This window comes from Chrysochloris asiatica, unplaced genomic scaffold, assembly GCF_000296735.1.
Source record: "Chrysochloris asiatica unplaced genomic scaffold, ChrAsi1.0 scaffold00008, whole genome shotgun sequence".
Classification (NCBI taxonomy): domain Eukaryota; kingdom Metazoa; phylum Chordata; class Mammalia; order Afrosoricida; family Chrysochloridae; genus Chrysochloris; species Chrysochloris asiatica.
Window position 1 is genome coordinate 31,051,669 of NW_006408526.1, and position 20,276 is coordinate 31,071,944.

At 37.7% G+C, this 20,276-nt stretch overlaps 1 protein-coding gene across 4 annotated transcripts in view; it reads left to right on the forward strand.

The window, feature by feature from the left end:
* Positions 1-20,276, forward strand: part of KMT2A (lysine (K)-specific methyltransferase 2A) — a 125,186-nt gene that overhangs the window by 28,874 nt on the left and 76,036 nt on the right. For all 4 annotated transcript variants that reach the window (XM_006833878.1, XM_006833879.1, XM_006833881.1 and 1 more), the window contains exons 3-10: positions 2,792-5,448; positions 6,686-6,863; positions 7,673-7,907; positions 11,413-11,477; positions 11,917-12,285; positions 12,650-12,723; positions 13,168-13,299; positions 15,940-16,053. In XM_006833878.1, the coding sequence (XP_006833941.1) occupies positions 2,792-5,448; positions 6,686-6,863; positions 7,673-7,907; positions 11,413-11,477; positions 11,917-12,285; positions 12,650-12,723; positions 13,168-13,299; positions 15,940-16,053 (3,824 nt within the window). The remainder of the gene's footprint in view (positions 1-2,791; positions 5,449-6,685; positions 6,864-7,672; positions 7,908-11,412; positions 11,478-11,916; positions 12,286-12,649; positions 12,724-13,167; positions 13,300-15,939; positions 16,054-20,276) is intronic.

Consider the following 20,276-nt stretch of genomic DNA (forward strand, 5'->3'; position numbering starts at 1 on the left):
GTCTTTTGAAAGTTTGTATTAAAATACAATTAAAATGATAGGGGACTGTTTCCATTTGTTAACAATTTTTGTCATTATTTTCACCAACAAAGTAACTAGAATGTCTTGAGATTCCAGACTTAACAAGCAGTTTCCTAAGAGAAGAGTCTCAGTGACAATAACATTTAATAGTTTGCAGAATTTAGTTCTGTGTAGGAGAGAACTAGAACTTTTTTGTTGGAAAATATACTCCCTATCTGTGCTGCCATTCTGACTTCTCGTATAGTTTTCTTTGACGTTATGTTGATAAACAATCTAGCTGAATATTGTTAGTTGTGCTTTTGTTCTATGACATTGACTTACTTTGTGATATTCACTAACATTTGGATTTCACTAGAACAGTATCATACGTTATATACTAATCTAATTCAAATATGTAAGCTGACAATTTTTCTTTTCCAAATGATGGTGTTATTGCTACTCTAGTTGGAAGCTGTTTGCCAATAGTACTAGTTTTGTTGTTGTTGTTATGTGCCATCGAGTCGTTTCCGACCCATAGCGACCCTGTATAGGGTTTCCGAGGGTGTAAATCTTTACGGGAGTAGAAAGCCTCATCTTTCTCCTGCGGTGCAGCTGGTAATTTCGAACCGCTGACCTTAAGGTTCGCAGCCCAATTTGTAACCACTACGCTACCAGAGCTCCTTAGTACTAGTTTAGACAGTAGCAATATTCTCTTAAAGATGTGATGAAATCTTAAACCATCATATCAGAAAATGGCATTAGGGGTCATCTGTTCTAACTCTTCATTTATTGTTGTTGTTATGTGCTGTGGAGTCGGTTCTGACTCATAGCGACCCTGTACAGGGTTTCCGAGGCTGTAAATCTTTATGGGAGCAGAAAGCCTCATCTTTCTCCTTCGAAACAGCTGGTAGTTTCGAACTGATGACCCTGAGGTTAGCAGCCTGATTCGTAACCACTCCACTACCAGAGCTCCTTAACTCTTCATTTATAGATGACAAAAATGAGACTGAGAAAATATATGATGCGCACTTATTTCTAACTGATTTGTGAATTCTTTGAATGTGTACTGGATTATGGAAGTTAGTAGCAGAACTGAGACTCTTCTCTGTTCTGCTTTTTTCTAATGTTTCACCAAATCCTTATTTTAACAGATGGATAGGAGAGGTTTTCAGAATTGACAAGGTTCTTGGAGTGACCAGATTCAAGGGTAACACAATGATAAGGAACCTTATGATGCACTCTGAGTAGAAGTTTCTTTTTGTTAATTGACTACTTTTCATGATTGTTTTAAGTTTTTTTTTTTTTAACCTCTTGACTGTCAATCTGGTGGCACTGTAGGATAGCACTGGAATGCTAAATGTAAGGTCAGCAGTTCAAACCCACTAACTGCTTTGTTCCCCAGGAGAAACATGAGGCTTTCTGCTCCTATAGATTTACAGCCTCAGAAACCCAATACAGGGTTGTTATGAGTTGGAATTAACTTGATGGCTATGGGTTTGAGTGTTTTGGGTTGGTCTACCTTGAATGTTGTCTTACATTTTATAAAATTGAAACCATCTGTCTATGCTTTATTATTTAAGAAATGAAATATAGTTTCTCTGCTGTTTCCTAACCCATTAGTTTTGTAATTAGAATGGATTTGTGAATCCTTAATCAGTTTGGAAAGTCTCATAAATTAATTGGTGAGGAAAGCATTTATATTTAGAAAGTTCAACAGTAAGACCTGGGGTGATTTCTGTTTTATTTAAAGTTTGGTTCTTTAGTCTAAAATGTCCATCATAATTGCATAAAACACTTTTCTACCTGTTATGGAAGAGGTTCATTTAAGAACAATGTTGAGTCACTAAAAAGACGGATTGATTGAAAAGAGGGAAGAGAAGATATGATAAAATAGGCAATTTATAGTACATTTTAAAAATTATATAAAGTAGTTGTTAAAAATTCTTAGTTCCTAAATCTCTTTAGAAGCAGGCAGATTGAGCTGATTTATAAATTTGAAAATTCCTTTTATTTGGAATAGAAGCAATCTGATTTGGTGAATTGCCGATTCATTCTTAACATTAATTAGGATTAAATAATTTTTATAACTTGAGCTAACTAATACCCACAAGTTGGAGAGGAGATGAATGGCCGGCCACATCAGGTCACTTCCTTGGTTAATTCACATGCTACTGAACTCACAGAATTTTATTCTCTGAACTTTTTTTCTTGTGAGTTTTTCTAGTCAGTAAAACATAGTTTACATTGTTAAAACAGATTAATAATATAGGAAGCTGAGCTGTCCAAGAGTCTTTCCCTATAGGAGTTAATATATAATATATTATTGATTGAAGCTACATAGCATCTCATTCAAGTTTATTCGAAGTGAAAATTCTGAATTGAAGCTGTGTGATGGCTTATATAATATAAGTATGTTCTCATATTCTTAAATGTTAATGTTGGTAGCTAGATTTTTTAATACATGTTTTTGATTTAGAAAAATCTTGCTCATTTAAAGTTGTAAAACAAAGTTGTATACATTAATTATGTAACTAAAAACCTTTATCATTGTCTTGATTTTTGTATCAGAGAAGTAAATAAACATTTGTTTAGGTAGCATGTTATATACATGATTTCTTTGAGACAAGTTTTTGATGAAAAGAAAACTAAACATAATTAAGATATTTTATGGTCTCATTAGACCCAAGTAGAATTCAGTACAAAATGGCTTTTGTAAATGCTATTCAGCTTACTTAAGATCTGAACTACACAGCTAAATATATGCTCTTCATTGTTTAATTTCTATACACAGTTAAAACTAGTCCTCGAAAACCTCGTGGGAGACCTAGAAGTGGCTCTGACCGAAACTCAACCATCCTTTCAGATCCATCTGTGTTTTCCCCTCTAAATAAATCAGAGACCAAATCTGGAGATAAAATCAAGAAGAAAGATTCTAAAAGTATAGAAAAAAAGAGAGGAAGACCTCCCACCTTCCCTGGAGTAAAAATAAAAATAACGCATGGAAAAGACATTTCAGAATTACCAAAGGGAAATAAAGAAGATAGCCTGAAAAAAATTAAACGGACACCTTCTGCTACATTTCAGCAAGCCACAAAGATTAAAAAATTAAGAGCAGGTAAACTCTCTCCTCTCAAGTCTAAATTTAAGACAGGGAAGCTTCAAATAGGAAGGAAGGGTGTACAAATTGTACGACGGAGAGGAAGGCCTCCATCAACAGAAAGGATAAAGACCCCCTCAGGTCTCCTCATTAACTCTGAACTGGAGAAGCCACAGAAGGTCCGGAAAGACAAGGAAAGTACACCTCCACCTACAAAAGAGGATAAGACAGTTGTCAGACAAAGCCCTCGAAGGATTAAACCGGTTAGAATTATTCCTTCTTCAAAAAGGACAGATGCAACAATTGCTAAGCAACTCTTGCAAAGGGCAAAAAAGGGGGCTCAAAAGAAAATTGAAAAAGAAGCAGCTCAGCTACAAGGAAGAAAAGTGAAAACACAGGTCAAAAATATTCGTCAGTTCATCATGCCTGTTGTTAGTGCTATCTCCTCACGGATCATTAAAACCCCTCGTCGGTTTATAGAAGATGAGGATTATGACCCACCAATTAAAATTGCCCGACTTGAGTCTACACCGAACAGCAGATTCAGTGCCACATCCTGTGGATCTTCTGAAAAATCAAGTGCAGCTTCTCAGCACTCCTCTCAAATGTCTTCAGACTCCTCCCGATCTAGTAGTCCCAGTGTTGATACCTCCACAGATTCTCAGGCCTCTGAGGAGATTCAGGTACTTCCTGAAGAGCGGAGTGATACTCCTGAAGTTCATACTCCACTGCCTATTTCCCAGTCCCCAGAAAATGATAATAATGATAGGAGAAGCAGAAGGTATTCAGTGTCAGAGAGAAGTTTTGGATCTAGAACAACTAAAAAACTATCAGCTCTACAAAGTGCCCCCCAGCAGCAGACCTCCTCCTCTCCACCTCCACCTCTGCTCACTCCACCCCCACCATTGCAGCCAGCCTCCAGTATTTCTGACCACACACCTTGGCTTATGCCTCCAACAATCCCCTTAGCATCACCGTTTTTGCCTGCTTCTGCTGCTCCCATGCAAGAGAAGCGAAAATCTATTTTGCGAGAACCAACGTTTAGGTGGACTTCTTTGAAGCATTCTAGGTCAGAGCCACAATACTTTTCCTCAGCAAAGTATGCCAAAGAAGGTCTTATTCGCAAACCAATATTTGATAATTTCCGACCCCCTCCACTGACTCCTGAGGATGTTGGCTTCGCATCTGGTTTTTCTTCATCCGGTACTGCTGCGTCAGCCCGATTGTTTTCACCACTCCATTCTGGAACAAGGTTTGATATGCACAAAAGGAGCCCTCTTCTGAGAGCTCCAAGATTTACTCCAAGTGAGGCTCACTCTAGAATATTTGAGTCTGTAACCTTGCCTGGTAATCGAACTTCTGCCGGAGCATCGTCTTCAGGAGTATCTAATAGAAAAAGGAAAAGAAAAGTGTTTAGCCCTATTCGATCTGAACCAAGATCTCCTTCTCACTCCATGAGGACAAGAAGTGGAAGGCTTAGTACTTCTGAATTATCACCTCTCACCCCACCGTCTTCTGTCTCTTCCTCGTTAAGCATTTCTGTTAGTCCTCTTGCCACTAGTGCCTTAAACCCAACTTTTACTTTCCCTTCTCATTCCCTGACTCAGTCTGGGGAATCTGCAGAGAAAAATCAGAGACCAAGGAAACAAAGTAGTGCTCCACCAGAGCCATTTTCATCAAGTAGTCCTGCTCCTCTCTTCCCTTGGTTTACCCCAGGCTCTCATATGGAAAGAGGGAGAAATAAAGACAAGGCCCCAGAGGAGCTGTCCAAAGATCGAGATGCTGACAAGAGCGTGGAGAAGGACAAGAGTAGAGAGAGAGACCGGGGGAGAGAAAAAGAAAATAAGCGGGAGTCAAGGAAAGAGAAAAGGAAAAAGGGATCAGAAATTCAGAGTAGTTCTGCTTTGTATCCTGTGGGTAAGGTTTCCAAAGAGAAGGTTCTTGTTGGTGAAGATGTTGCCACTTCATCTTCTTCCAAAAAAACAACAGGGCGAAAGAAGTCTTCATCACTTGATTCTGGGACTGATATTGCTTCTGTGACTCTTGGGGATACAACAGCTGTCAAAACCAAAATACTTATAAAGAAAGGGAGAGGAAATCTGGATAAAAACAACTTGGACCTCGGCCCAACTGCCCCATCCCTGGAGAAGGAGAAAACCCTCTGCCTTTCCACTCCTTCATCTAGCACTGTTAAACATTCCACTTCCTCCATAGGCTCCATGTTGGCTCAGGCAGACAAGCTTCCAATGACTGACAAGAGAGTTGCCAGCCTCCTAAAAAAGGCCAAAGCCCAGCTCTGCAAGATTGAGAAGAGTAAGAGTCTTAAGCAAATTGACCAACCCAAAACACAGGTACTTTTCTACCTTGCCTATTAAAGTCAAGTTACTTCTACGGACAAGTCCTAGGCTAAGTGTTTCACTTATGTTCTCTTACGTGATTTAGGGAAAGTATTGTGGAAGTAAGGGCATTTGCAGTGGTCCTTTTAAGGACTGATAGGATTTTGATAAGTAGAAAATGGCAGAGGAGAACGTTTTAAGCCAAGGGACCACTGTAGATAGAGGTGGGAAAATAAAGCATACTTGAAGGATAGTGAGTATCTGGATTGATAGGAAAGTGGTGAATGAACGCTGAAAGGTATGTTGGAGCCATATTATAGAGGATGCTGAGCTGTTTGTACTTAATGAGTTTGGTGTAATGAAATTTGGGATTTAATTTAGAATGTATTGTTACAGTCACAATGTTTTATTATGCTTGATAAAATAGAAAATTAGAGTAAATAGTCTCTTCCTCTAAATAGTTATTAGAGCAATAGGTAGCAGGTAGTTTTAGAATATAAAATTCAAGCACTTAGAAGTTGTGGGACAGGAAAACTATAAAAGTAGTTGTTATGATACTAGTTACTTAAGTAAGTTAAGACAAAGTTTTACAAAGAACAGCATCACTAAAGCAAAGCTAATCACTGGTCTTTTCTGAGAAAACTTACTGATTTTTAGATTGTGTTAAAAATTGTCACATCATAGGTGCATTTATTCCAACATATCATGTGACCAGGAACTTTTTTTTTAAATACTGTTATTCAACTTAGGCAGTATTTACATGTAGTAGTTCTGCCAGTTGAAAGATGTTTTCCTTTGGATGTGTTTTGATTAGCCTCCTAGAGAGAGATAGGAGCAAGCTACTCTTTAAAATTAAGAGCACTTCTATTTGGAGCCTTGGCCTCTTATATTTGCATTGATGGGGCATTTCCCTCTACTTGTCTATTGATTAGGAAAACAAAAGAAATAAGTCTGTGGTTAGATAAGCCCTGTTCATACCAGACTGAACTTACTGACAACATAGATTTCAAGTAGTATATAATTGGAAATATAAGCTTAGTTAGTTGCTTGATTTATTTTTTAATTTTAATTTGAAGCCTCCTTTGCTGCCAACTTTAGGATATAGAAGCAATTGATCTTTCTAAATTGATATGAACCTAGTGTATTATATTTTGATTCTAGATCCTAAGTTCATTCAGTGTTCTTTAACGTCATTTAATTATATTTTCAACATGTATGGTTTTGGTGTTTATTTTGCTTGCCCGGTATTTAGGGTCAAGAAAGTGATTCTTCAGAGACTTCTGTGCGAGGACCCCGGATTAAACATGTCTGCAGAAGAGCTGCTGTTGCCCTTGGCCGAAAACGAGCTGTGTTTCCTGATGATATGCCCACCCTGAGTGCCTTACCATGGGAAGAACGAGAAAAGATTTTGTCTTCCATGGGAAATGATGGTAGGTCAGAGATGTCAACCAATTCGCTTGCTGATCATTTTCAGGGATGTCCAAAAGATTCTTCATAGCGATATGAATTACTCTTGAGTCCCTCCAAATAGCAGATAGCAAGATAAGAGTAAATTTGTAAGGATTTTAGTAGAGGGAATGCCTGTGAGAGAAGATAGGTAGTGGTGGTCTTTCAGAATATGAAGCAAGTGTGACTTGAATGAAGGAGAGAGGGAAGGAAGGTTGGATGGAAGCACCCTAAACTACTGTGTAGTAGAAGGAAGGTTAAGCAAAGCCATTGGGGAGCCTAAAGTCGATTGTTAAAGGAGTCTTGTGTCTTTCTGAAACAGGCTTATTTTAGTTTCCCTGTTGTACAGCAACTGTGGCTGTTGGTTAATTCTGCTCCCTATAATTGGAGGTCTGTGAGACATACCTAGTGGTCACCATAGAGTACTTAAATGCTGGGTAGCTGCTCATATGAAGTTTAGGAATTTAGAGAACTTTTGAAGCATTCAGTTCATATTTTTTTATTTTAAATTGGACAGCTTTGTTTTTTGTGTTTGGATTTTTTTGCTTTCATCAAACTACAAGTTACAGACATTGTAAAACATAGAAAATATTTATTTAAAACCCACATTTGATGTGAAAGCTCAGCCTTATGAATGCTGCATATGAATATCTTTATAACAATGTATTTCATTTTTGGAATTCCGATTAAAATGAGGTATATAACAGTATAAATGAATCTTGAGGCTCTCCCCCTCTACTGCCAAGAAGAGATTAGACACTCCTTCAGAACTAATGGCATATTTCTTCCACAGACAAGTCATCAATTGCTGGCTCAGAAGATGCTGAACCTCTTGCTCCACCCATCAAACCAATTAAACCTGTCACCAGAAACAAGGCGCCTCAGGAGCCTCCAGTCAAGAAAGGACGGCGATCAAGGCGGTGTGGGCAGTGTCCTGGCTGTCAGGTGCCTGAGGACTGTGGTGTGTGTACTAACTGCTTAGACAAGCCCAAGTTTGGTGGCCGCAATATAAAGAAGCAGTGCTGCAAGTGAGTGGGCGTCTTACTCTGAGGTGTTGACCTTTCCTCCACTGGATCATTTACCCATCAGAAAACTGACTGGTGGATTGAATCTCCTTGAATTGCAAGATTAGTTGTGGAGTTGAATTTTGTGATGTAGCTAGGTTTGAACTATACTTAAATAGCAAATACTCTAGAACAATGCCATGCAGTAGAACCTTCTACAATGTTTGGAATGTAGCCAAATGTGGCTGTTGAGAGCTTGGAATCTGGTTAGTGTGACTGTTGTTAAGTTGTTATCATTGCCATCAAAACAGTTCTGACTCATCAACCCTTGTATGAGGTTTCTGAGGAGCAGCTGGTGGGTTTGAACTGCTGACCTTGTGGTTCGCAGTCCAATACTGATCCTACAGTGCCACTCCATGAATCCACAATGCCACACCAGAAGTGTCATTAAGAAATGAAATTTTAAATTAATTACCTGTGGCTAGTACTATGTTTTTGGATAGCCTGGCTCTGAGGGTTTTTACTTAAAAACTGAAAAATTTAGGCAGGTATATATTATGTCAACTGGACTTATTTATAATCTTTCTGGCACCTGGATATAGTAGAGTTATCTTACATAAGCATCTCTGCCCTCTGATACATTTTCAGAATATTTTCAGCTATATCACTTGGTATGCATTTTTTATTTCATACCTTTCTTCCTCCCTTTTAGAGTCTTTTTGTGGGTGCTCTTTCTGCTATCTGGGATGATTTGTTTAAAATGGATCAACTTGTTGTTCAGTGCCGTTGAGTCGGTTCCAACTCATAGCGACCCTGTATAGGAGTTCCAAGGAGCGGCTGGTGAGTTTGAACCACCAACCTTGTGGTTCAAACCAACTTGCGGTCTAGTGCTTTATCCCATAGCACCATACCAGAACTTCAAAATGGATCAAGAGAACTACATAAATAGAAACTTTGGTGATGAAGCTTTTGTGTAGAGCCAGGCACAAGTAATAGATATCATTGATCAATAGATATTTGATTTTATGAATAACATGGAAGTGATTTATAATGCGTAAGTGGGAGAAATACTGTCTTTTTTTTAAAAAGAAATGTTGTATTATTTACTTCAGGGAAAACAGTTTCGAGGAAACAATAAGTGCTATGTTTTATTATTGTTGAATGCTGTCCAGTCAGTTCTGACCCATAGTGACCCTGTATAGGGTTTCCAAGGAGTGGCTGGTGAGCTTGAACCACTGACCTTTCAGTTCAAACTGGCTTTGCAGTCTAGCACTTTAACCCACAGCACCACACCAGGACTCCACACTAGGACTGTGCTTTAGACTTCTTTGTTTTGTTTTCATTGAAAATATACACAGCAAAACATACACCATTCAACAGTTTCTATGTGTTTAGTTCAGTGGCATTGCTTTAAGTTACACAGACATTCTCATCATCCTTTTTTCCTAGCACTCCTCCCCATTAACATAAACTCACTGCCCCTTAAGCTTAATAGCTAACCTTTTGGGTTGTTGTCAGTTTGATCCCACATAGATCTTTAAAAGAGCATGCTGATTCAAGGAAACCGTTTTTTTAATTTTAAGTTTTTATTGTGAATTGACTGAAAGTTTATAGGATAGATTGTTAGTTTTACACTGAACAAATCATATTTTGTTTCATTGCAATGATTACAATCCCCTCCATCTACAATTGTCTCTAAGTCAACAGTATTTACTTCTATTCCTTTTTTCTTTTTTGATGTACACATACAAAACAAAAAACATATATTCATTTGAATGTTCAAAGGGCACATTTTACAAGCCATTTTCTTGCCCGCAGGCACAATGCATTTCTCAGTCCATGGGCCCAGAGTCTTCAGCTGCTCTATCTCCTTATGCCATTGCCTCTGCAACTGTCTCGGCTGTCACTATTTTCCTGGCTAGGATCCCATGCTCTACTCATGCCTTTCCCTCTTGAATGGTTGTAGGGTTCTCTGTTTCTGAAATGAAATATTAACTGCTCCCCCCTCTTAGATACACATCTTCTAAATTTATAGTTGTGACCATCGCAATTAATCCTGATAACAGTTACTCAAAATTGAATCATAAACTCCTATCCCCATCTACCCCCATCCCCTTTCACTGGACCCATCTGGATAAAAAGAAAGCATTCAATGGGGACTCTACCTTACCCCCTCATTCTGAAACTAAACACCACTCATGAAAGCTTGTGAGCCAGCCCTTTGTGCTTTTATAGCCCCCTATTTTTTTTTTTTTGTTTTAAGTTTTTATTGTTAATTGAGTGATAGTTTACATGGGAGAACATTGGTTTACACTAATCATTTCATTGCAATGATTATAGTCTCTTCCATACAACATCATTCAGCAGTATTTGCTTCTATTCCCTCTGGTTTGTTGTGTTTTTGTTTTGTTTTGTTTTTGTTGTTGTTGTTCTTGTTTGGAGGGATGTACACGAAAACACCGAGGAATATATAATCATTTAAACAACCAAAGAGTATATTCTGCGAGCCTGCCTCCTGGCCACACCAGCACCTGACTGCTAGCCTTTCTCTTTCCATGAGTCTAGAGTCCTCAGCTGCTCGATTTCTCGATGTTCTCATCTCTGTCTCCATCTCTGGTGTCACTGCTTCTCTGGATAGGGTCCCACATTCCGCTTGTGTTCTTCTCCCTTTATGGTTCTAGGGTCTTAAAGATTCCATATAGACCTTTAAAAGAGCACGTTGATTCAAGGCACACCATTTTTTTTTACAATGTAATTATGTGCTTTGGTTTTATCTGGCCTTAAGAATCTTGTCTCAGTCCTATTAGTGGAAAGAAGTAAGACAATTCTCAGATCAGTCAAAAGATACATGACAGCAAGATAAAATTACACAAAATTTAGGAGTTAAAGTGGATTCAGTGCAAGCTTTAGGCTTTAAGTTTGAGTTTCATTAAACATAATTTAAAGGGTAAAATATAGATCAAACCTTTGAGAGATGCTTGTAGTCCTGTTGTTGTTAAGTGCCGTCGAGTTGGTTCCGACCCATAGCGACCCTGTACAGGGTTTCTGAGGGTGTAAATCTTTACAGGAGTAGAAAGCCTCATCTTTCTCCCGCGGAGCAGCTGGTAGTTTCGAACCGCTGACCCTAAGGTTCGCAGCTCGATTCGTAACCACTATGCTACCAGAGCTCCATTAGTAGCAGACAAAGGACTTGTTAGGTTATTTGAGTCCATTTTGTGTTTACATTATTATCTGAATATTAATCTTAAGGAAGTAGTATTGATTAGCCTATAAAAACTATTGACCCATCATTTGTGTGTGGCACTGTATGTTTTTCTGGCCAATACTGGTTATAAGAAATTTGAGTCCCATTTGAAAATTTTAATTTTTGCTTCTTTTATACTGTAAAAGTAGGTAAAAGAGCTGATCTGAGGATAAAAGGCTTGATTTAATCTGAGTAATGAATAGTCTCTCTTTTTAACTGTCAAATTGACACATGTTTACCTGCGTCCTTCTAAATGTAATATATGGTTTATCTTTATTATCCGAGGATGAGAAAATGCCAGAATCTACAATGGATGCCTTCTAAAGCCTACCTTCAGAAGCAGGCTAAAGGTAATGTGGTAAAAAGGTCTTTCCCAAAATGATTCCTGTTTTAATGCCATGTGTGCATCCTGTATAAAGAGAACACTAGTTTTTGTTTTGTTTTAACATACTGCACTTTCCCAAGCAGTTGATGGTTTTTAAAGCTAGCTGGTAGGTGTGTGGGGGTTCATTTTACTATTTCCTTTATTTGGGGGTATGAAATTTTTCCATAATAAGAAGTTTTAAAAATTCATATAACATACAGTCTATTCTGTTTCTCTAAACAATAAATGTATCCCTATTTCACTTGGTCCACTTGGCATTAACTTTCCTGAGCCTTTTATGCCAATTTTAGCTAAAGGAAACTGAACATAAATATTATATGGGTATTACATTTCTTTGCCTTTAATTTAAAGGGATTTTTTTCTGTTATTGATAGGTAGATAATCATTCCTTTTGTTTTTCCTAGCTGTGAAAAAGAAAGAGAAAAAGTCTAAGACCAGTGAAAAGAAAGAGAGCAATGTTGTGAAAAATTTAGTGGACTCTAGTCAGAAACCTACCCCACCAGCAAGAGAGGATCCTGCCCCAAAGAAAAGCAGTAGTGAGCCTCCCCCACGAAAGCCCACAGAGGAAAAGAGTGAAGAAGGGAATGCCTCCACCCCAGGGCCAGAATCTAAACAAGTCACCGCTCCAGCATCCAGAAAGTCCAGCAAACAGGTCTCCCAGCCAGCACCAGTCATCCCCCAACAGCCACCAAGCATAGGACCACCGAAAAAAGATGTTCCTAAGACTTCTCCTATTGAGCCCAAGAAAAAGCAGCCTCCACCTCCAGAATCAGGTGAGTGAGGAAGACCAGAAGGAATTGCTGAACCAGAAGTCCAAGCAGAAAAGTACTGATGTCCCAAATAGCACTTGGAAATCTGAAATGTATAATTTTAAGCCTTGGGTTCAAGAAAATTAACCGTCTTTTTAACTGTTAATAATAAAGAAGTAGAAGCAAAACACATGTCAAATTGGAAAGATTGTCTTAATTTCCTATTTAAACCCTAGAGTTTAAATAGTTGGGGTTTTTGTTTTGTTTGTTCGTTCGTTTGTTTTTTTCTAATGCACCTTTCTTCACAGGTCAGTCATTCCTAAAGAAGCAATTGTTATTTAGCAATGACTGTAATTTAGTAACATCTGCCTTATATTAAATTTCTTAGGTCCAGAACAGAGCAAACAGAAAAAAGTGGCTCCCCGCCCAAGTATCCCTGTAAAACAAAAACCAAAAGAAAAGGTGAGATTTTTGTTTCTCTTCCTGAGAATATTGTTGTGTTTTATAGAAAAGTAGCCTTAATTGCATTTCTGCTCCTATACAGAGGGGCAGTGAAATTTCTATCTCTCCCCTCATTGCTTTGCCCTTTGTGACTCCGCATATTCTAGTTTTGTAATCTGTCTGTGCTGCAGGCCACTTGGAATAATTGTAGTTTTGCCCGCAACATCATTTATCAATACTGTCTGTCTCAATCACCCTTCCATGTGCCCACTTGTTTTTTTTATTATGAGTAGAGAGAGATCTGTAGGAATTTTCTGAAGATTGCATTTCTGTTTCTATAGGATACTAATGTTGGAAACATTTTCAGATCTATTAGTAAGATTTATTATATGCTTTATTAACTGCTGCAAATGTGAAGAGTCGTCGAATGTGGTTTTGTTCTTTATCTATCTTCTGTCTCCTTAGGAAAAACCACCTCCAGTCAATAAGCAGGAGAATGCAGGCACTTTGAACATCCTAAGCACTCTCTCCAATGGCACTAGTTCTAAGCAAAAAATCCCAGCAGATGGAGTCCACAGGATCAGAGTAGACTTTAAGGTAAAGCTGTTAAGTGACCATATAGTATATTGAGTGTCATGGACTTTAATAAGGAAAATTATAAAGGTGTGTAAAAATAAAAACAGGAAATCATCACCAAGTGGGAGAGGAGGAATGGATAAGAACTACTTTATGTAAGTTGCTATATAAGTTCAGGTGCATTAGAGCTTTGCTTGGTGTGCTGTGAAGTCACTCAGCTGACTGGAGAACATAAACTCTGAAACATTGCTACCCATCCCGGGAAATAATTGTCTTTAGGTAATAGTAATACTGAAGAAATAATTCTTTTCCATAGGAATCATCAAGCCGTATGATTGCTTGAATCATCAAGACTCTAAGAGACAGACATTTAATCCCAGTACACTTTAGCAGTGTATTTTAAAAGAATTGAATTTAATTAGGCAAACCTTTTAATAATTTGTATGTGAGATTAAAAATTATAAAGGTACCACTTATTTTTTTGTAACTTTTTATTGTGAATTGAGTGAAGGTTTGCAGAGAAGATAATCAGTTTTATATTGAACAAATCATATACTTTGCTTCATTACTCAAACAAACCACTTGTCTTTTCCCCACATCATCCATTTTAAAGACGATAGGCTGTGTAGATGAAAACAAGAATAAGCAGGTTATCTTCCCCTTCAGAGATCTCCTTTTTTTTTTCCAGCTTGACTCATTTCTTCACTGACGAAAGAATTGAGGGGGGTTTCTCATGTTTCAGGACAGGATAATGTTAATTCACAAAAGTTTCATGCTGGGGTTATTGAGAATACTTACACTTATCTTGATTTTTTTTGGTCTTTTGCATTATGTGTGGACAAATTTATTAAGCAAGCATACTTTACTGAGAGTGGCAGGAGAGAATTAGTAGAAGTTTTAAATTTACTTTTAGGGTTTAATAATGTTGCAAAAAAAGCACTCTGAACATTGTTCCACTGAATTTGTTCCTCCTGCTAAATAAATAGATGCTATTCTTTCCCACAAAAAATGAACATGTCTCTAGTCCTAATGTCACTGAGCGCATCCAGTTGCTGTGAACACCCAGAGGAAATAAGGATAAGGAGATTGTCATTAGAAATTTCCCACCGCAAACACTGACCTTGTCAAATTTACAATCTAAATTACCGTGTTCTTTTCAAACATAATCTTTGTTCATTACCAAAATTGATATACTTCTTTCCAGCTGATCTTAGAAGTACATATTTAATAGGAAATCCTTTTTTGGAGTGAATTTGGTTTTGATGTCAGTCCTGGGATTTCAGTTGAACTATTTCTTGGCATTCATTGTAAGTGCTGATTATTCCTTAAAAACAGCTTTCCTCCAAGTGATTGGCTCTGATGTACATCATATTATAGTGGCTCTAAGGTTCAGCTGGCTTATTTCATTCACAGCCAGTAGGGTGAGAGGTGGAACCAGTAGGGTGAGAGGTGGTACCATATGCGTGTGACAAACACTCAAGAGACTCGGCCTGTCAAAGATGTGCATCTGCAGCAGTGGACCAGCAGGACCCAAATGCCAGCTGCAGACTGTCAGCTTAGGATCAGGCCTTAGGCAGGTCACAGTGGTCAGCCAAGTCAGCCCCAGGCCTGAGAAAAGTACTGTTGGGTGTAGAAATTTAATGACATGGAAACAATGTGAGAAGAATGTCTATTTATAGCCTATTCTAATTTAACCCCCTTCTTTTTTAAGTTTTTAAAATTTTTATTGTGAATCATGTGGGTCTACATGGGAGAATATCAGTTTAATATTCATCCTATCGTATTTCGTTTCATTGCAATAATTTCAATCCCCTCCATGCACCATCAAACAATCAAAGGGTACCTGCCTCCCAGCCGTCAGCACACAACCCCTCTTCTTCCCTCAATCTAATGTCCCCAGCCACTCCATCTGTCCACATCATCGTCTTTGCCTCCATTTCTGGCATGACTGCTTCCCTGAGTAGGGTCCTGTACTCTGCTCCTCTCACCTGATGGTCCCAGAGATCTCTGCTCCCGGACTACAAAATCAATCACTACCCCCTTTTTGCTACAAAACATCTACCTCTACATTTCTGACCCTCATAGTCAGTCCACAGTCAGCAATCATTCATCATTGTACCACAAAAGTCCTATCCTCATCTCCTTTCATTAGCCCCATCTCAGCAGATTGGAAACCATTCAGTGGAGATTCTACCTTCCCTCGCCCTGTCTGGAACTAGGCTCCCTCTTGAAAGCTTGTAAGCCAGTCACTTCTTGCCTTTGTAGGGTCCCCCCCATTTGGGCAGCCAGTGTCCAAGTTGCCTGTCCCTGTCAACCCTGTGTACCGAGGGGGTGGGAGTGATCTTTGCTGTAAAGATTTGTTCTGGTATTTTTTGAGCTACTACATCTATAAGTATAGGTAAAGATCATCAAATTGTAGCGGGTTTCTCTCTCTTTTTTTTTTTTCCCCCACTTCTCTTCTAGTCGAGTTCCACAGCAGTTATTTTTGAACTTATTGAAATGAAGTACTCTTGACATTTTGGTGTCACTCTAATTTTATGCTTTTTGTATAGGGTCACTATAAATCAGAATGGACTTGACAGCTGTGGGTTTTAGTCTTTACTTTCTATCCAAAGTTATATTATTGCAAAGATCTCATGGATGATTTCTCTCTCTCCACAGGAGGATTGTGAAGCAGAAAATGTGTGGGAGATGGGAGGTTTAGGTATCTTGACCTCTGTTCCTATAACACCCAGGGTGGTTTGCTTTCTCTGTGCCAGTAGTGGACATGTAGAGGTAAGATACCCTGCTACTTTGTACCCCAGAACGTATAATAATAGATTAGTTTGCTATGAATGAAATAAATCATTGTATTCTGTTTTGTTTGGGTTTAGTAGGTACTATCTGGTGTGGCGCCATAGGATAAGCACTCAACCTCAAGGTCAGTTTGAACATCAAGGTTGGTGGTTCAAACTCACCAGCCGCTCCTCAGAAATGCTATACAGGTTCTCTATGAGTTGGAACTGAATTGACAGCACACAACAACAATCCTTAGTTTGGAGTCCTGGCATGGTGCTGTGAGATAATGCACTGGACCATAAGGTCGATTTGAACTACAAAGTCGGTGGGTCAAATCCACCAGATACTCCTTGGAAACTATACAGTGTCACTATGAGTAGGAACCAACTCAACGTCACTTAACAATAACAACAATCCTTCGTTTAAACCTGCTACTATAATACTTTAAAGTTTTTCAGACATTTCAAGAATCTGCTTTTTATTAGAATTGCAAAGATAGTGTAAAATCTCATCTATAAATTCAGTTATAAGAGTTTTGATTTTCCTGCTATAGTTTAAACATAGAATAAAGTGATACAGTTTTCTTAAAAGAAAAGGGATTGTTGTTGATGATTGTCTTATATTGAACACTAAAACCCACTTGTCTAAAGAGCTCTTAACAATTACGAATTTGAGGGGGGAAAAGAGTAACAGTAAAAAATAGGCAACAGACAGGAATAGATAGATAATTCACAAAATGAGAAATAACAGTTACTTATGGGATAAAAATTAAACCTTCTGATGACCAAAAAAAATTAATTAAAGGAAAGCATGATAACAAGGATTGTGTGCAAATGAGGACATTCTGTTGAGTGGATATGTAAAATAATTACAATCTTTCTTTCTGGGAGCAGTGTTTGGAAATACATCTTTATCTTTAAAATGAGTATATCCTCTAACCCAGCAATTCTATTCAGGTTATATCCTAAGGATGTAATTAGGTAGATTGATAAATCTATGTATATACAGGAGGGTTTATTTTAATATTGTTCATGATACTAAAAATTTGGAAGCGATCCAAAAGTCTGTCAATAGGGGCCTTGGATAAAATTATCATAGAATATGCATATAATGGCAAATAAGGAGTCCTGGTGTGAAGCTGTGGGCTAATGTGCTGGACTGCAAGGTTGGCTTAAACCTGAAGGTCAGTGGTTCAAGCTCACTAACCATTCCTTAGAAACCCTATACAGGGTTGCTATGAGTCACAACCGACTCAACAGCACGTAACAACAACAACAACAAAGATATATCCATATAGATGAATATTGATATGGAAAAAGGCCAGTGTCATAGCACTAACCGAAAACAGCATGTTATAAGATAATAAGTAAACTATGATTCCATTTTGGTTTGTGAAACAGGGGTTAAATATGGAGAAAGAATTCTGGAAAGATTTATACTAAAATATTAAGAGTGTGGTTGGATTATGAATGAACTTTTTCTCTACAAAATTTTCTTTCTTTTTTGTTTTTTCTGTAGTGTTTATGTGCTATTTTTATAGTATGAAAAAATTGTACAATTTGAAATAGGTAGCATTAATTTGAACTTTATAGTTCTCAAATTCCTGACTATCTCCTTAAATGCCGTTGAGTCAGTTCCAACTTATAATGACCCTGTATAGGATTTCCAAGGAGTGGCTGGTGGGTTTGAACTGCTTACCTTGTGCTTATCCTACAGTGCCACACCATGACTCCTTAGCTTGATATTTATCACATAAGATTTGTATTCCACAGGCTATAAAGAAAAGCCAAAGCCAGATTGAAATCTGGATTTTGAATAGTCAAGACTCATCATTAGATTCAATCCTGCCTGATTGCTATTTAAAATTAATACATTAAAAAAAACTATAAATTATTACCTGGTGTTCATTCACAAAGCAAAAGCAAATAGTGAAACACTGTCAGCACCAGAATATTGAATATTGAAACATATGTAGCACCAGAATATTGTCAGATATAGTTCTGGAAGATGAGCCTGTCAGGTTAGAAGGTACTCAAAATATGACTGAGGAAGAGCTGATTCCTCAAATTAGAGTTGACTGTGGTGATGTGAAAGAGAAACAGCTCTAAACGTCCATTAATAAGTAGAACATGGAATGTAGGAAAATTAAAGTTGTCAAAAAATAAAATTGAATTCATAAAGATCCATATCCTAGGCATTAGTGAATGGAAATGGATTGGTACTAGCTATTTTGAATCTGATAATCTTACGGTTTATTAGGGTAATATTCCATACGCCTACAAGGAACACCAGTTAGTACCACTATTCAAATTTTTATACCAACCACTAAAGCCAGTGATGATACATTGAAGAATAATTTTACCAACTTCGTCTGAAATTGATAAAACATACAGTCAAGATATATTGATCATTACTGGTGGTTGGAATGCAAAGGTTGGAAATGAAGAGAAAGTATCAGTAGTTGGAAAATACAGCCTTGATAAAAATAATGGTGGAGATCCCATGATAGAATTTTACAAGACCAATAACTTTTTCATTGTAAATTCCTTTCTTGAACAGTATAAAATGGACCTCACCAGATGGAATACACAGAAATAAAATTGACTACATCTGTGGAAAGAGATGGTGGAAAGTTTCATATCACCAGCCAAAACAAGGTCAGGGCAGAATGTGGAACAGACCATCAATTGCTATATGCAAGTTCAGACTGAAGCTAAAGAAAATTAAAACAAGTCAATGACTGCCAAAATATGACCTTGAACATATATCCCACCTGAATTTAGAGATCATCTCAAGAAAAGATTTAATGCTTAGGCACTAATGACCAAAGACCAGAAGAGTTGTGAGATGACATGAAGACCACCATATAGGAAGAAATCGAAAGGTCATTAAGAAGACAAGAAAGAAGGAAAAGACCAAAATGGATATCAGAAGAAACATTGAAATTTGCTTTCCAGTGTAGAGATGCTAAAGCAAGTGGAAGCAGTGAAGAGGTGAACAGAAAATTTCAAAGGGCGGCTCAAAAAGACAAAGTCGAGTATTATAATGAAATGTTTAAAGACCTGAAGTTAGAAAACCAAAGGGAAGAACACGCTTGACATTTCTGAAGCTGGACTAAAAGAAAAAATTCTATGGAAAAATATTGATTGATGCAGAAAGCATCAAAAGAAGATGGAAAGAATACACGGAGTACCAAAAATGAATGGTCGCTGTTCCATCATTTCAAGATATAATTTGTGATCAATAGTCAATGGTACTGAAGGAAGAAGTCCAAGGTGCACTGAAGGCATTACCAAAGAACAAGGCTCCAGGAATTGAAGGAATACAAATTGAAACCTTTCAACAGTATAGAACTAAAGACACTCATTTATCTATGCCAAGAAATTTTAAAGACATAGCCCGCTGATTGGAAGAGAACCATATTTGTACCCATTCCAAAGTGGAATGCGGAAATCATACGATAATATAATTACTATCACATGCAAGTAAAATTTTGCTAGAAGTAATTTTAAAATGGCTTCCACAGTACATTGACAAGAAAATCCCAGATGTTCAAGCTGGATTCAAATGAGAACATGGATCGAGGGATATCACTGTTGACGTAAGATGGATCTTGGCTGAAAGTAGAGAATACCAGGAAGATGTCTACCTGTGCTTTATTGATTATTCAGAGGCTTTCGACTATGTGGATCATGACAGGCTATGGACAACATTGTAAAGAATGGGTATTCCAGAACACTCAAGTGTGCTCATGAGGAACCTGTACAAGAGGCAGTCTTTGAAACAGAACCAAGGGACAAAGAATGGTTTAAAATCTGGAAAGCTGCACACCAAAGTTGTATTCTTTCACCATACTTATTTAGTCTTTATGCTGAGCAAGTAATCTAAGAAGCTGGACTATATAAAGAAGAATGCAGCATCAGGATCTGAAGAAGACTCATGAGCAACCTGCAATATGCAGATGATATAACCTTACTTGCTAAAAAACGAAGAGGACTTAAAATGCTGATGAAGATCAAAGATTACAACCTTTAGTATAGGAACACCTCAATGTAAAGAAACCAAAAATCCTCACCACTGGATCAATAAATAAAATCATGATAAACGGGTAAAAGATTGAAGTTGTCAAAGACTTCATTTTGCCTAGATCCACTATCAACTTTCATGGAAGCAACAGTCAAGAAATCAAATGATGTGTTGCAGTAGACAAATCTGCTACA